Here is a 17,743-nt window from a genome sequence, read left to right as displayed (position 1 = left end):
AGGGAAGTTTTTTGCTCTGCGTCTTTGCTTGAACGACGCACATCGAATGGTCACGGAAGATACCGCTCGTTTTTTTATCCGGGAGTCCGTGTGGGGCTGGTGGAGTTTTGTCCATCCAAAATAGTTTTTACAACACCCCAACTTGGAATTCCAAATTGTTTATAATCCAGAGCCTTTTTTTTTCTTTCAGCTTGACAATTCACGCTCACGTCACACTTCCTATACTTCTCACGTGACTTGCTCTTTCGCTTCTCTCAAAAACATGGCGAGAACATTGTGTGGAGTATTTTTCGGCACATTTCTTCTTCTTTTATCGCTAATTCCCTCTTCTTCATCACGTTCTTTCACTATAGACTACGAAAACAATGTTTTTCTCAAGGACGGCGAGCCATTCCGATACATCTCGGGTAGCATTGATTACTTTCGTATTCCGAGGATTTACTGGCAAGACAGAATGTCAAAAATGAGGGCTGCCGGTGTGAATGCTTTGACAACGTAAGTAGAAAAATTGTGGGGGTAAGGGAGAGTTAAGAATGGAATTAGAATATTTACCGTTTCTAAAAATGTGAACCTTAAACTAAAAGTTAGTACTCAACAGTGCAAGAACATGGGTTGAAAAAAATTAAGGCAACCACAAAAACAACAAAGTTCACCATCAAGATTTATCCTTAATATTCATTAATATTCTTAATATCCTTTTTTGCCTTCCGACTGCTAGGATTATTAATTAATATGTATGCTGCGTATCCCGCTTCAACAGAGTTTTGGCCCAGTAGGCTCTGTACCTCTCTATGAAGTTCTGATATAATCTATAGATTGAGAGTTAGGTACATCCAAATGGTAGAGGCTGATCTGGTTTATTACTACTTACAGGCTGAGGAGTTTGCATCTTCCTAGCTTGTTGGTGCAACAGATCTAAGTGTCAATACAATGATACTAAAATTTTCTTTTTGAAATCAAGCACTCCGGCAGCTTGAGTTTGGGTGGTTGTGCACTTGTTCAGGCAAGCCTCCTAAATAGTACAAAGTATGCTGACCATGCTTTGCAGCAAAAAATTGAGTCGCTTGAAGGGAAACGATAGAAGGGAAAAACGAGAAACATTGAACAAAGAATCTGAATCTTCCTTTGATGTTCCCTTGCATAGACTTAATTAAGCTAAATTTCCTTTCCCTTATATACAGCTATAAATTCAAAATGTGATTGAGGGGAAAAGCATGTGTGATGAAATGTTATACCACATACCACATAACAGGGTCCCAAAGGGGTTTAGGGCTCCAGGGCTCCGGCCTTAAAAATGCAGGGCTCCAGGGCTCCAAGGCGAAAACTTCAGGGCTCTAGGGCTCCACATCATCTATTTTAGGGCTCCGGGCTCCACTCTGGTCTACAATCTTGATATGTAAAAATTCTATTTTTTTAACGCTAAATCAAATACGCAAATAAAAAAGTCAGCAATTCCGATCAATTTTTTAAACCCAAGCAGCCAGTTATATTATCTCCTATTATTTAAAAGTGGATTAAATTTTAAACTTGTTTAAATGGGGTTGACAGACGTGCACAACTCCCGTTGTGTGCCCATTGTGTTGATAAAAGCCTTTATAGTTTTGCTTTAACAAGCATGTCTTTAAGCGACTTCCCTTTTCTATAAGAGATCAAGTGAGGTTCCTTGTATATCTCTCTTAGTAGCGGCTGGCTTTGTATTAAATGCCATTTGTCCATTAGAATATTTTTCAAACATGCAGTGATGGTTGAAAATGTGTCACGAAGGGTAGAATTTTCTTGTGCACTTTCTGTTTTTGTGTAAGAGCGTTCTTTCTTTCTGTGAAGTTAACTTCGGAGAGAATTTTGTCCACCAGGTTACTAGGATAACCTCTCGATACCAGGCGTGTTTTAAAGTTTTTAATGTTTTCCTTAAACACTACTTTAGAAGAGTTTGTCCTCATAGGCCTTAGGGCCGTCTCCTTTAACGGAGCCTTTTTTGACGCCTGCTGGGTTGCAACTGTTGTAGTTTGTGTACTGAAATGTTTCAGTAGGTTTGTAATGTGTGCGCACGTCAAGAATCGATTCTTTCTCGAATCTCTCTCCCTTATAGACTGTTGTATCCAAGAATGTTGTTTCTAATTGTGAGACTTCAGCGAATTTGCTTGCTCAATGAAATGTTCTATTTCTCCTTTGTTTGTATCCCACAAGCAAAATACATCATCAATGAACCTTTTCCACGTTTATTTAGTGGTTTCTTAACGCTCTGCCTTAAGATCTCCTTTTCTATACATGCCATAAAGATGTTGGAAAAAGCTACTGCCATTTTAGTGCCCATGACAGTTCCGTGTGTTTGGAGATAGTCTTTCCCATTAAATTGGAGGTGTTCTCCTTCAGTATAAGGCTGTGCATTTCTCTGAGGAAATTTGTAGCTATAGGAGGGTTATTGGCATGAAAGTTCTCGTATGCGTTGCATACTATAGTGATTCCTTCCTCCTATGGGATATTCATGTAAAGACTAGTGACATCCATTTAGAGTAGAAAAGTGTTTCTAGGCACCCTAGTGCTTTCAATAAACTTCATGAAATGTGTCGTATCTTTAAGATACGAGTCCTGTATTTCTGCTTTTGGCTGAAGTAGTTTGTCTACGAATGATGATAGGCATCCTGTTGGGCCATCACACCCAGATATGGTAGGTCTTCAGACTAATGTTGGTTTGTGAATTTTTGTGAGGGTACAAAACACTGGGATTCGAGGCGGATTTGGTGTTAGGTTAAACCATTTAACCGTCATTTCGTCTATGCACCCTGCTTGGTGAAGACCCAAAAGTTAGGATGGAAAGGGTCATGAATCAGATGAATAGTAAACAATATAATCTATTAAGGACTGGGTAAGTATTGAAATTATTAATCTTCATCAATTATTATTTGTATCTCCAAAATGATCTGTCAAGTTTTTTTTTTAATTTGTTGTAACTGATACCTGCCAGCAAACTGCTAAAGGAACGTCCGGTTACTATAAAGTTGTTTTTTATCACGCTCACTACAATTATAACAAAGTTTTCATTAAATCCCTAAATAAGTTGTTGCATATCATTGCAAACTGAGATAACCGCGCATACTTGTATTATGTACTGTCCTCTCTTCGGATTCTGTTTCTTTATGCCCGTTAACACGCACAAAAAACACAAAAAGGCGGTGATCAAGAATCAATGCAATCTGGGAACTCGAATGACCAAACTTGAAATTGCTGGGCTCCGGGCTCCGCACAAAATGTCTTTGGGCTCCAGGCTCCACAGCCAAAAAAGGATCAGGGCTCCAGTCAGTAAACTGATAGGGCTCCGGGCTCCACAGCAGAAATTTCAGGGCTCCAGGGCTTCAGGGACCCCCCCTTTGGGACCCTGACATAACGCCTTTGCACAAGGGTACCAAGCTAAACCATGCATGATCACAGCATTTATAATAATAATTTGTAACTTTAATGTTGTAAAATTTTCTATTGATGGTAGTAACATGTTTATAGCAAGAAGTGGAAGCTGACACTTACACTCCCAGAAAATTTACCTGTAGTAGGTAACTTAACTCTGATACCGTCAGTAAATTTACCGTTATGCTTAAGCATGGCACAAAACACTTATGACATTAGGAGTGTTTAAATTTCAAAGGTATGTTGCATGGAACAGACATGAGGCAAAGGAGGGGGTGTATGACTTCAGTGGTGAAAATGATGTGATAGCTTTTATTGAGATGGCACAGAAAACAGGGCTGTTAGCCATTGTTAGGCCAGGTGAGTTCTTTTGCATGTACACTTTGATAATTTGTTAACTTCTCTGCAAAAACAACATTATTATGTTCAGTTGGCACTGTTAAGTGATGGACGCATGTGGGAGGTTTGTTAAGCATGAAATATATTTAAATATAATATGTTTCATATAGCTATAGATTCATCCCCCACTGGTATATTACAAACTCACAATATGACCAGCTCCCGGTTGGCTTAATAGCTCATTTGGTAGAGCACTGCACTATCATTACAGCAGTCATGGGTTTGAATCCCATTCAGGCCTGATTTTTTCAGGCTTTCTTAACTGCTTAAAAGTTGCACAAATAACTGTGTGGGTCTTTCTTCTATTTTATTGGATTAAGAGTTGCTCAGAATGACTTCAGTTACTCAAATGCTTAAACCAAATCTCTGTAACTGTACATCTGTATCTTAATAATGCACGGCTGCAGCAGAAAGGATGAGTGCCTTAGGTGCAGAAGTTACTCTTGACTAGTTATTAGGTTGTGAAAATCATGCATTTTGGGGTGGAAATGTTTTAGGGTTTAAAGTTCTCTGCTACAGTATGCCCTAGCAAAAATTCTTAAGGGTACACCCAACTCTCGCATAACTGTTCTTGACCAAAAATGGACATGCACCTCTTGAGCTGAAACCTTAAGTTGGTCTCTGCCTTGAGTGGGTCAGTCCTTATTTCCAGTAGCCTGCAACAGGGTAAAACATACTCTATCAGGATCTATGTATACAGTGGGGGAAAGATCTTCCTAGGTCTGTAACATCCATTACCAACCCCTCTCAATTATTTAAAGCTACCTTTGCCAACTTCTTATAAAACAGACTATGATTAAAATTATCATAGTCTGAAAGGAGTAGTGGAAGGCAATTTTCCTTTTCTACTCTAATCAAATAATTGTAATGTAGTGTGTAACATTTATGTGTATACTATTTTTATAATTAAATTATTAATGTAGGATACAGGACTCCATTTAAACCAGCATATGCTGAACTGGATACTCCTTATATACAAATATTTGTTGAAATAAATAAAACAAAAATGAATAAATGTTTTCTAAGTGTAAGCTAAATAACAGTGCATGTATGTAATTTCATCACACCCTTGTGTTGTTTTGTGCAGGCCCATTTATTTGTGCAGAATGGGATTTGGTGAGTTGGTTATGCTGTTCTGTAATGTGCTGTTTATAGACACTATGTGCATACCGTAAACTGCCGCTTATAACCCCCTACCCGTTATAGGCCATTGACCTGTAAACCAAAAAATACATCCGATGATCAGCCACCCTGATATAAGCCCCTCTCTAGTTTTTTTCATATTGTTAGTTTTCATTTTGTTCCATTTATATGAACGTTTTAAAGCTCAATTAAAAACCAGTAAATGAAAAACGTATTTTGATCAACACTGCTATGGCTAATTTTGAAACTGTTTCTTTGTTTGGGTTGTTGTTGTTGTATAAGCTCAGTCAGGTATAAGCCCCTCTGTTTATAAGCCCATCTAAAACCCCTTACGAAGTAAGACTTATAAGGGGCAGTTTATAGTATATTGTGATAATTTTGACGGGTTTAATGGTACGTTACAACATGCAATATATTGTTGCTTACTTGTAAGTTGTTTCTAACTTTGAACTTCTGTAGTTCTGCTACATATAAACCTGTAAGATTTCTTGTTCTTTATTCACATAGTATCCCCTGGCAATATACTCATCACTATTCCTTTCTCTTATTACCCTTCGTTGAGGAAACTTAGAAACCCCTTGTGTTTTGAAAACAGCTACAATTTTAGAGACTGGGTTCCCAGCTGCTTACTTTGTCCATTTTGTTGCCCTTTTAGAGAGAAATACCTTTTGGAAAATGCTTAAAATTGCATCTAGATTTCAAATTTTCTGGAAACCATGCGCTCAGACATCACTAGAGGTTTATACTCCTTTGGTATTTGCTATCACAGCTGTATACTATTTCCAGCTAGCCTTCTACTCAAAAACATGTTGAAAGCCCTGCCTTAAATAATTGCCCTAATTTAGCTAGTCTTGGCAAAGATTTACTCATTCAGGGTGGTTCTTTGAGGAAATAAAGTGGATGATTTGTTCCTCTTTGTTTGGCTTAGGACCAACTACCACATTTCTACACATACTGTACAAACCTTCTTACTTCTAGAACTTATATCAAACCTTCTTATCATTTATGTTGTTAATTCTTTATTACCCTTTAAGCCCAAACAGTATTCACCATCAAATTTCTCCTTGTAATGTCAATGCTTATTCAACCCCTGAGGTCATGAGAATTAAGGATACGATCACCCAAGGTGAATTTTCTTTGTAACCAGCATCTAATTTCTGCTAACAAATTATCATGCACTGCTCGATCAAGCACTCAGGTTCTGAGAAAGAAAATGACACCAAGCAAAAAATATCTTGATGTTTGTACAAATTCTCCCAACTGGTATGGGGAATAGTGAAGTGACGAGAACATAGATATACATATCTATTTTGCAACGTAAGGGATTGACTTGTTTTTCTAGGGTGGCTTTCCTGCCTGGATGCTCAAGAATTACACAACAGCCAAGTTTAGGTCATCAACAGACAAAAGTGAGTAAAAAACAGATGGCATTGGTGGTTGTAGTAGAGGGGAGGGGAAGGGTGTATGTGTATGGCGGGGTGGGAGGAGGTTGTGTTACCAGTTTGGGTTGTACAAATCTGTAATAATAACCTGACTGTGCCATTTATGGATACATTTGTTTGTTTTCATACTAGAGGAAGCATTATCCGTCTGGAGGAACTTAGGCAGACATTTGTGTTTGTCTGGTTGTTCGTCTCTAGTATAAAGATCGGCACAAGAAGCATTATCCGTGTGGACGAACAATCTTCTATTGTGTGTCGTTCAAGACAGACAATGGAAGATAGTTGGTCTAGATGCATAATGCGTCTTGTGCCCGTCTCTATACTAGAGATGCATAACCAGATGTATAACTTAACAGACACATTATCCATCTGGACGGATTATGCATCCTCTAGTATAAAAACGGCCAAGTGGACTTCGTAGAGAGGAGGGGCTTACTTTAAATCACGAGGTTTGAACAAAACATAAATTAGCTTTTCAAAACTCTTACCAAACAAGTAACTATTTGATTTGATTTGAATAGCACCCATAGTTTAAAACCACATAAAAAATTTGGGTGGTCTATCCGGAAGAGGACAAACAGGGTTTACAAACTATAAATATGTCCGGCTTATTTACAATCAGTGGTGGTTTATGTTTTTACAGATTATCTTGCAACAGTCGACCGCTGGATGAGTGTCTTGCTTCCAAAACTGAAACCACTTTTGTATGCCAATGGAGGACCTATCATTGCTGTGCAGGTATGGAATGATTTGGTCTTAACATCAACTTGTATTTGTTTGTGGATTACTTGCATCTCAGTCAATGTACTTCCTTGTACACGTTATTTTCATTGTGTGATGAGGGTATAAGCATTACCACGTGCAGCGACCTTATTGTGCCACATACCTTGAACCACAGTAGGGGAATAAAATGTTAAAATCTGTGACTCGACGAGACGCCGAGACCCTCATTAATAATCAGAGACCGAGACGCAATGAACGAGTTATAGAGATTGCTGACTGTTAACTATATTGGTTGGTTGGTTGGTTTTGTCGTTAACTTTCGGGCGTGCGCAGTGAATGAGTTTTAAATTCAATTAGTGGAAAAAACACGCGAACATTTATTGTTCAAGGCGCATCAGGAAATTCTTATTCAATATGTAGAGAATAATTTGACGATCATTTAGTGCAAGAATGGAGATTTTTCGTTCAATCTGAGCAAAGTTACAAGTTTTTTCAGTTTTTCAGAAAGTCCGGGGTCGTAAACTCAATTAGTGAAAAAAAAAGTGAAAATTTTTTTCAGGACGCGTCAGAATTCTCTCATTCATTCTGTAGAGAATAATTTGACAATCATTTTCGTGTAAGAACGGAGATTTTTCGTTGAATCTGAGCAAAGTTATACGTTTTTTCGTTTTTTTCTACAAAGTGCGGTTTCTTTTAAGAATTAAAAATAATTTAATTTAGAAATAATTTGATTAAAAATAATTTAATTTGTCAGTTTTCACGCGAAAGTGGAATGTGCCATGTCACGCATCATTGACGTCGTAAACAAAATTATGCAAATTTCTGGTGTAATGAACACTTTAAGATCTTGTCAGCTTTCATAGAGGTTTCAAAGGGAAAAAATGTTTCATTTTTGAAATTTACAACTGGTAATTTATGGGAAAGCAAAAGGACGCGGTCGACAAATAATTCTTATTTAGCAAGACCTTGTCATAGTTCATTATTTTTACTTAAGGATTGCGTGGACTGAACTCCAAAGGAAAAATTTCACGCATTTATGTCGGGCATGAAATGTAATGCGATACTTTGTTGAACATATTTCCCTTTGTGAGATCGGCTTGCCCTACAGTAATTTTGTAATTTTAATTCCCCAAAAAACTTCACTTGCCCATTGGGCAAGTGATGGTCAGAATCCACTAGCCCGATCGCAAAATCCAGTAGCCCCAGACTATCGGACACGAATTTCCATGGCGTAGCTGCACATGGCGTGCTTCTATGAACTTTGAATAAAAAAACACGTGATTTTTTTTTAATCGGCACATCAGAATAATCTTATTCAATCTGTAGAGAATAGTTTGACAATCATTTTTATGGTACAAGAATGGTTATTTTTCATTACATAATTGGGCAAAGATATAATTTCTTTTAGCTTTCAAGGAAGTTTCCGTAGCCGTCTAAATTTCAATTACTATGTGTCATCTGCATTCACGAGTTGGCTCACAGGAGCCTTTGATTGTAAATCCAAGCCAGAGATGCCATGATTAAAAAAAAGGTTCCAATTTCAGTTCTGGTGGGATACAACGCCATGCAAGATGGAAGACTGAGGATAGTACAGCTCTAACATCAATACAGGATCGCTTCTTCTCAGTTTCTCTATTCCTCAGTTGTTTCATTGTGAGCAATCAACATTTTCGGTGGTAGTTTCGTAGTTTTCTTCCTCTGAGAAGAGGAGAAACGCCGTAACTAGTGATCCTGTATTGACATCATAGCCCTACTTATTACCCACTCTCCTGTCTTAACTTGGGCACTATTGTATCTCAACTGGAAGTGAAATTTCATGTTTTTATATATCTGAAACCCGAGGAAGTAAAACTAATAGGGGATTTTTTTATTTTCATGCGAGAACAACATGAAGATTTGATCAAGCAAATGAAAAAAATCTGTCATAAACAGTTTCAGGATCTCTTAGGATCTATATAAGGATTGTCAGAGGATCTTGAGAAGGATCTTCTCTCCAGAAACTTCAAAGACCTTTGAAGAAGAGAGTGATGTATTATTCAATAAGTGACACAGGCATACTCGGAAAACAAATCTGAGTGTTGCTATCAGGAGTCGAACCTAAGACCTTCCAATTACTAGTTCGGATGCTCTACCACCGAGCTACAGGAGACTCGTGGGAGCTAAGGCCATCTGCTAAACTAGGTTAATGGGACAAACATCCTGCATACTGCTAGGATTGGAATGTCATGTGTGGCATATGCACAATGGAATAAATTAATGTGATCGAATATATATAAAAAAAATATTCCATCACATTTATTCCATTGCATCAGTATTACATTATTTTTGGGGTCCCTGAAAAGATCCTGCAAGATCCTGCATCAATCTTGAAGGATCATTGGTAGGATACCTCAAGAATCCTGCCAGAATTTATGGGATGCTTTAAAAATTATATAAAGATCTTCTGGAATTCTTGTCATAATTAATATCCTGTACCTAGTATCCTATAAATTTTACCAGGGAACATGCAGGGCAAAATGTTATAGAAAAAAAATATATCATTTATGGGAGGGTCAGACTTTCAGAAGACACAAAGTATTTGCACATTTTTTTTTTCATTTCTTATTGAGGCATAGCCTATCCACTTTTGAGAATAGCTCTATCCCTCAGCTGCTTTCTCTAATGTTGTATTCATATAAAGAGTTGCATCTGTTCAACTGTATTGCTATGTGACGGCAAACTTACAAATATATATTTGTTTGTCAATATTTCAGGTAGAGAATGAGTATGGGAGTTATTACACCTGTGATCATGTATACATGTCTCACCTGCAAGCTACATTTGAGGAGTATCTCGGTAAAGATGTCATTTTGTTTACTACTGATGGTTGGTCTGACCCAAGGATGCTTCAGTGTGGAACGCTTCCCACGCTTTTTTCTTCTGTTGACTTCGCATCAGGTAAATTAAAGAGGTAAACTTTGGTAATAATTCTGAGTGAAAGTACTGACAAGACTTGTACTGTAGCATTGTTGTGGCGTCTCTACATACTAATATGATGCTATACTTAAAGTACCATTGTCCAGCTAGCTAAGTATATCAGACTCTCTTTTAGACTTTTGATCACAAGATAAGAGGGCTGGTGGTAACCCTTGTACACCAACCACCACCAGTGTTAAAAGGTTTTTTCTTGGGGAGGGGGGGGGGGGTGGATGGAGAGAGCGGAGGCTTCATATTAAAATCTACCACTTTTAACATGGGGTGAACAGTGAAGTGAGTGTGTTTGAGTGGTAAATAATCATCTTGTAATCATCTTGGTGTAAGTGTTCCATCGTAGGGTTCCATTGTAGCCATTTTATATGTTAGCTTCTCAAACTCATTAATTATTCATATGGTTATAAGCCAATTGCAGTGCCCCATTTTGGTCAGGTGCTTGTATCTTGATATGCAATGAAAATCTAGATCAAGATTACTCCAGTAAGTTCAAAAACTGATAAAAACACTGAACAAGACACTTGAATTTTAATAAGCAACCTCAATTACCATACAATCAATAAATTATTCACTACTGTACTTCGAAAAGTTATTCACAATCTGAAAATTTCAGTTTTGGAAAGTTCCCTCTGCATCTAAGGGATGCCGGAAAATGCCAAAACCTATTGTAGTTAATCCACCAACAAGAGTATGTTACTTTAAATAAAAACTGGAACTTCTTCCCGAAATAAATAATAACAAACAAGCAAAAACAACATGCTTAATTTCCCGTACCTTTTATCGTGAGCATCAAGTGGATTCAGCGCCTTGTCGCCATTTTTGTCTCCCAAATGACGCTTCAGACCACAAACTATCTCGTACACAGTTCTGGGTGGATACCTTTCCCCTGAATTTTTGGTGACTTCCATTACAAACTTTGTGAGCCAGTAGTTAAGAGATATGGCATCCATATCCTCTATTTCACAACTAACAGGATTAACTTTGTGCAATTCATTATCTTTGAAAAGACCACAGGAATCTAAAATCCGTACTTTCATATCCCTTTGCTGCTGCCATTCCCGAAATATTTTTAAAGCCCATTTGGTTTTGTACTTTGTAGAAGATGGAACAGCTTCATCAGCCACTTTTCGGCAAACGAAAACGACTTGGTCTTCCTTTCTCCTTCTCAGCCATAACCATCAAATACAATGAAACACTGCTAACATGCAACAAAGGGCTTTCAAAATACAGGCAGAGACTTGGTTGAGCTATTTACCATTCCTACCGGGAATATATTATTTTTGCATGCTTTATTGCATTGTTTTTTAGGCGTGATTGAGAAGTCATGTCAAAAACTTTGTTTCATCAGGGGTTCCAAACACCTAAAACAATAAAAGCACTCGGCCTGCGACCTCTTGCTTTCATCTGTTTCTTGGTGTTTGGAACCCCTGATTAAACACTTGCACTCGTTTTTTGACATATTACTCACCATTATTTCCTTAATATTTTATCAACGTTAACTCATGAATTCACCCAGTATTGTTCCATTGTCTACCTAAGATGCCACAAGTTGTCCTAACGCTGTTTGATTTTCTCTCCCTTTAGGTATTGATCCCAAAGTCCCTTTCTCTCTACTGCGTAAGCATCAGCCCAATGGTCCCCTAGTGAATTCTGAGTACTACACAGGGTGGATAGATCACTGGGGAACGGTGCACCAGACGAGGGACTACTCGCAAATTGCTCTTTATCTTGACAAGATCCTTGCTATGAATGCTTCGGTTAATATGGACATGTTTGAAGGGGGCACTGACTTTGGGTTCATGAATGGTGAGTATCATTGTCGTCATCCTCATCACCACCACCATTCCCATCTTCATCTTTATCTTCCTCATCATCATCATCATCATCATCATCATCATCATCATCATCATCATCATTATTGCTCACATCACCGTCAGTCCACCACTACTGTAATCATCATCATCATCCGGATGCATTGTAAGGAGTGTGAGCTGATTATGTACTTAAGTATCAACTTAAAATGGGCTTTGTCTTATGATGTAAAAACTGGTCGCAGAATTGAACAAAACCTCAAAATCATAAATGCCCACTTTTAAAAACTGTAAGAAAACGCACACATATAAAAGAACACCAAAAAATAGCATGGATGGCCAAAAGAGGACAAGATCAAATTTTTTTCAACTGCATAATTTAGGTTATCTTTGGTATTTTCAATCTTATCACAAATTATGTACTTGAAAGTGTGATGGATAATTTGTCATGCGTCCATGATTTCTTCTTCTTCTTCCAAAATCCACACCTCCTTCAAAAATGAAGATTCTTGGTGAGGGGTCATTAAAAGTAAATAAATAAAAAAAATGATTTTGTTTCGCCATATTCATCCTTAAAGCTCATTTTAAATAAACAATAATAATTATTGTTATAAAATAAATTAATTAAAGATACACAAAGTCAAAGTACTGGCAAGTTGCAGTTACAAGAATAGTTTTCAGCTGAGTTTTACAAAACCAAAACCAAAGTAATAAATTACTCAAACTAATCCCCACAAACAACACAAATATGAAGCACATTGTATCAGTGCTGAAAAACGTGTGTGAGCAGGTCCCAGTAATTTTTGTTTTACATCTAATTGGTTGAGAAAGTTGTACAAGCTTCTTTTTTTAACAGTCACAGTGCATACATGTTGTGGTTCAAAATTTTTTTTGGTTTAATTTTTTTCAAACCAGTTTGATTTTTATTTCCTTTTGTCTCCGATTATGGTAATGATTACTACACAAAGGAAAATAAAAATTTAACTGGTTTGAAAAATTTTAAACCAAAAAAATTTAAGCCACAACATACACACTTACGTACTAAAGCAACATCTAGGCAAGCTAGATTTTTTAATTTGACACTTGATTGAAAACTGCTCTCACTGTCAGTACTGCGTCTTCTTTCTTCAGGAGCAAATGCTGGCTCAGATACTCGAACATTCGCTCCGCAACCCACAAGCTATGATTATGATGCCCCTTTGACAGAAGCAGGAGACTACAGACCAAAGTACTATGCAATCATGGACGTGATTGCCAAATATGCTCCCATCCCAAAAGTCACCCGTCCACCTGCTCCACAGAAGTATGCATATGGAAAAGTTCTGATGACTAAGGTAATTCTTCTCTAGAGGTGGGGAATGTGCTTAGCTTGGGGGGTGGGGGGTTGGGATACTCCCTTAGTAAGATGCTTTATACAGTGTGGATATGGGTTTTGGGCTGTTGTTGAGCTGTTGTGGGCTAAAAATAGCTATAGATTTTAACCAATTATTGACTGAAAGTGGTAAGATAGGTACAAATTTTAGAGGCGAGGAGTCCGTTTTTCAAAGTGCTTGGGCCCAAGAACGATTTTTCAAATCCATTTCTTGGTCGGTGGTAGTGTTTTGTACAAACTAACCCCATATGTTTCTCCATCTTGTAAAGTTTTCAATTTTTTCTAAGCTTTCAAAATATTGTTAAAAATCAAAATGAGTACTGGAGAATTGCACATTATGGTCTGAAATAGGGTCAGGGTAAATTGGAGAACCGAGTAGCAGACTGTGAAGCAAGGATGGTGCAGTCAGGAGAGAGAAATGGCCTCCCACCAATGTGGTTGAGGAGCTATTCCTGGACTCGGCATCATGTGGGTTGAGTTTGTTGTTGGTTCTTGTCCTTGCTCTGAGAGGTTTTTCTTCGGGTACTCCGGTTTTCTCATCTCCTCAAAAACCAACATTTCCAAATTCCCATTCGATCTGGAGAATGTCCCCATACTGTAAAGCGCATTATTTTGATCATCTCGTCATTGCAATTATGTACTATACAAATTTACAGATTTATTTATTTATTTTTTGTTTTATTTTACTGGCTAGATCAAGTGATTTCTAAAGAAACCTTGGCTGCATGTAATGAACAAAACATGTTTCAGTTTTGTCAAAAGCCATTGGAAGTCACAGAACATACATAGACTACACAACTGACATACTGGATGTCTTTATTGTAATAAGGCGTCACAAAAGTGTCACAGAGCAGTGCACGATTAATAACAGTAAACTTTAAGGTGACGAATAGGATCACGTGACGTTTCACTTATACAACGCCATTGCTTAACCCTTTAACCCCTAATATCAAAGAACAAATTCTCCTATCTTGTCCCCATACTTTAATTATAAAAGTGCTGTGGAGATGTTATTCAAATATCAAGAAAATTCACCTTGGGTGATCATATCCTTAATTTTTATGACCTCAGGGGTTGAATAAGCAGTTATATTACAGGGATAAAATTTGATGTTGATCACTGTTAAGGCTTAAAGGGTTAAAAGTCGTTAAAGATAGTAACGTAAGATAGTCATTGCGGAAAGACATCTGCATCTTTTTTAGAAGTGCCTTAATTTTCTATTCCAGATTGGTTCCTTTTATGATGCACTGGAAAAAATTGCTCCGTCAGGACCTGTTATGTCTAACGAGACCCTTACCATGGAACAAGTTGGCCAGAATTATGGATTCATTCTTTATCGCACAAAGATACCATCTTCTGTGAGTGGACCTGTGGTAAATATCAGCATCCCAGGACTTCACGATAGAGGCATCATTTTTGTCGATCAGGTTTGTGGTACATTTTTGCTGCTTTACATTTTATTGGAAGAGGAATGTATTCCTGGGAGGTGATAATGCCTCGTATAAACTACAAAGTTTGAGGGTGATCCCTTAGAAGAATGGTGTGGAGGCGCGGTGGTGTAGTGGTTAGCGCGCCAGACTTTCGATCGGACGGTCGGAGGATCTGGGGGTCGTTGGTTCGAGACCAGGGTGGTCTCTTCATTGCTGTGTTGTTTCCTTAGACAAGAAACTTTGCATATAAACATTGTCTCTCTTCACCCAGGTGTATAAATGGGTACCGGCGACATACTGTTGGGGGTAACCCTATGATGGACTAGCATCCCATCCAGGGGGGAGTAGCAATACTCCTAGTTGCCTCATGCTACAGAAACCGGGCTAAGCTCCGGCCGTGTGGGCCACTTAGGCTCTTGTGCGACTTTACCTTTATCTTACTTAGGAGAATGCTACTGAGCAGTACTTTCCTTTAGTGCTGTTTTTCATGTTTTTAGAGGTAGTTCTAATTGTTGAGTTTGTGGGTAAAATCCCAAATTATTATTCAAATAATATCCATTGAGCACTAGGTGGTGTTGTTCATTACGCTTAGACTTTCTCAAAGTTCGCTCTCGTTCGTGGGAGTCCAGTCACGCGCATAAAAAGACGACTTGGGGCAAGTCTACATTACGCTGTACAAGGCAGTGTCTAGAAAGTTTTAGTCTGTGGATGAAATCCTTAGTTGTGACCATTTTACTAATGAAAGCTGCTGAGCAGTATTTTCCTGTGGTATTGTTTATCATGCTGTGCAAGGTGGTTTAATTTCAGTTTCTACCTTTCAGTTGAGACAGTTTAGGAATCCTAAAGTGTGATTATTCAGATAAAAGCTATTGAACATTTCTTCCATCTTTCTGCACTGCAAATGTTTGAATTCCAGCTTTCCTTAGTCTACTCGTGTTAAGAACTGAAATACGCCCCATCGGCTTAGAGGAAACACAATTTGTCAAGTCCACAGGCAAGAAACAACGTTCTTTGCCTGTCTGAAGTATATCCTTGCACAAATCCTTGGAAATTTGAGATTTCATTCCTTGTGAAAATTCAATCTTTTATTCTCTAGGTTCGCCAGGCAACACTGATTCGTGTCGGTGGAAAAACAATTGCCAGCATCAAAGTTACCTCAGGAGCAACCCTGGACATTTTGGTGGAAAACATGGGACGAATTAACCACGGTCCTCTTTTGCAAGATCCCAAGGGGATCGTTGGAGATGTGACCCTGGGCAAAGTTGTCCTTAGTAACTGGATGATATATCCCCTGGATTTGGACCCTGTGGTGGGCCTTAAAGAGCCTTTACATGATGATGTTAATAATGAAGAGAGCACTCAAATTCCAACATTCTACACTGGCGATATTCCTCCAACACCAGACGGAGTACCAAGGGACACTTTTCTTTATCTTCCACGCTGGTTTAAGGTGAGGTCACATTTGTGCAGGACAATAAGTGGGCGGGCGACTAGAAGTTCGCAGGAATTGAATATTCCATTATTTAAAACTAAAACGGGGCAGAGATCCTTTTCCTACAGAATTGTTAATACATGGAATAACTTACCATCTTTATTTTTTCGCGCTGTGCCCCAACTAACTGAACGCCTGGAAGAGGCTACGTCCTGCCCACGGGAGGTTATAGGAGTCCCCTAAAAACGACTGCGTGGGAGGCTCCTTACCAGGTGCCCATTGTTAGGTTTGCAAGGTATTGCACAGCCGCCATCTTTTTTCGCACAGCGGATTGAATAGCGTCCTTTTGCGAACATGGCTATATTTGAAATCTTTCTGCGCTTCACCTGAAAATGCTTTGCTACATATTTACTGGTAATATGCTATCACAGTGACTTATAGAAGGTTACGCATCTCAAAATAGTTTTGGAATGAGGAAGAACTCAACAGGACGTGAGGAACTCTGATAAATGATTGACTGTGACGTAGTTTGGTAGACTCCTGTGCAGCCTTTGTTAGGGTTGTCACGCGACGCTTCTCCCACTCAGTTAGTGTTGCATGACGACCCTACTAACGGCTGTACTGTTGAGTGGCAACCACGTTTATCATCTCTATTGAAAACGCTTTCTTTCTGTCTGTTTTAAACAGGGCCAAGCATACATCAATGGATTCAACCTTGGACGATACTGGCCAGTCGTGGGACCCCAAGTCTCGCTCTATGTTCCAGCCAGTGCGCTCAGCGCTGGGAATCAGAATAGCAAGGTGGTGCTGTTTGAGCTTGATAACGCGCCGTGTCAGAACCCAGAGCTTTGCTATGTTTTGTTTCTGGACTATCCCATGATAAATGGAAAGGTGCAGCCCATGAATTAGATCGGAAAGAATTTGAAAGTATAACTTTAAGGCAGGCATTTTCTACCTACCCTTCTTTAATTTTTGTTATGGTGCAACTTTCAAATGATTACAAGTGCGAGATTTAACAAATAGACTGGATATTCAGAAACTATTGATTACTGATGATAAATAGTATTTACGTTTTAATGATTAAATTAATAGTTTAAAGGGCATTAAAGGGCACTGGCAGTGCCCAGTTGGAGTTGGAGACGCTATCGAGTTCTAGTTGGAGTTTGGAATTTTGTTTTATAGTCCTATTTCTTTTTGTACTTTTTGCATAGAAGAAAAAACATTCGAGTGTTTTGTGGCCTAAGCGACTTTTTTTCTAGTTCGATCAGTCAATAACGTTGTTCATTCGAATTTTGCTGCAATGTTTTGTAAGTAGAGGTTTGAACAGAATAAAAAGCAGTCTGAACATTAATTTTTGTTTCCTTCTTTCATGTTCTTTGGCGACTCCGAGAATTTATTGTCCTTTCTCACTGAGACGCTTTCGATTGCACCCTCTCTGTCTCATACGAAAACCCGTTAACCTGGGCCGGGTTGTTTGAAAGCCGATTAACGCTATTCCACGATTAAAAGTTAACCAAGGTTTTCATCTCGCTCGTTAAGACAGTTTTTAAAGGCTAATTTTAAGCCAATGGTAAAGAAAAGTTGAAGGCAAAACTGAAGGACAAAAATCTTTTGGAAGA

General features: G+C 38.4%; 1 protein-coding gene across 1 annotated transcript; it reads left to right on the top strand.

Annotated features, from left to right (window-relative positions):
* The first annotated feature begins 219 nt into the window (after positions 1 to 219).
* LOC146460230 (beta-galactosidase-like) lies at positions 220 to 17,475 on the top strand. Its single transcript, XM_085088500.1, has 11 exons — positions 220 to 495; positions 3,641 to 3,762; positions 4,889 to 4,917; positions 6,287 to 6,353; positions 7,030 to 7,124; positions 9,863 to 10,046; positions 11,664 to 11,885; positions 13,022 to 13,224; positions 14,489 to 14,689; positions 15,789 to 16,142; positions 16,812 to 17,475. The coding sequence occupies exons 1-11, from the start codon at positions 263 to 265 to the stop codon at positions 17,031 to 17,033; spliced, it is 1,932 nt and encodes a 643-aa protein (XP_084944626.1). The 5' UTR covers positions 220 to 262; the 3' UTR covers positions 17,034 to 17,475.
* Positions 17,476 to 17,743: the final 268 nt, after the last annotated feature.

Source organism: Pavona decussata, unplaced genomic scaffold (assembly GCF_977016875.1).
Source record: "Pavona decussata unplaced genomic scaffold, jaPavDecu1.1 SCAFFOLD_214, whole genome shotgun sequence".
Lineage (NCBI taxonomy): Eukaryota > Metazoa > Cnidaria > Anthozoa > Scleractinia > Agariciidae > Pavona > Pavona decussata.
This window is presented reverse-complemented; position numbering and strand designations above follow the sequence as displayed.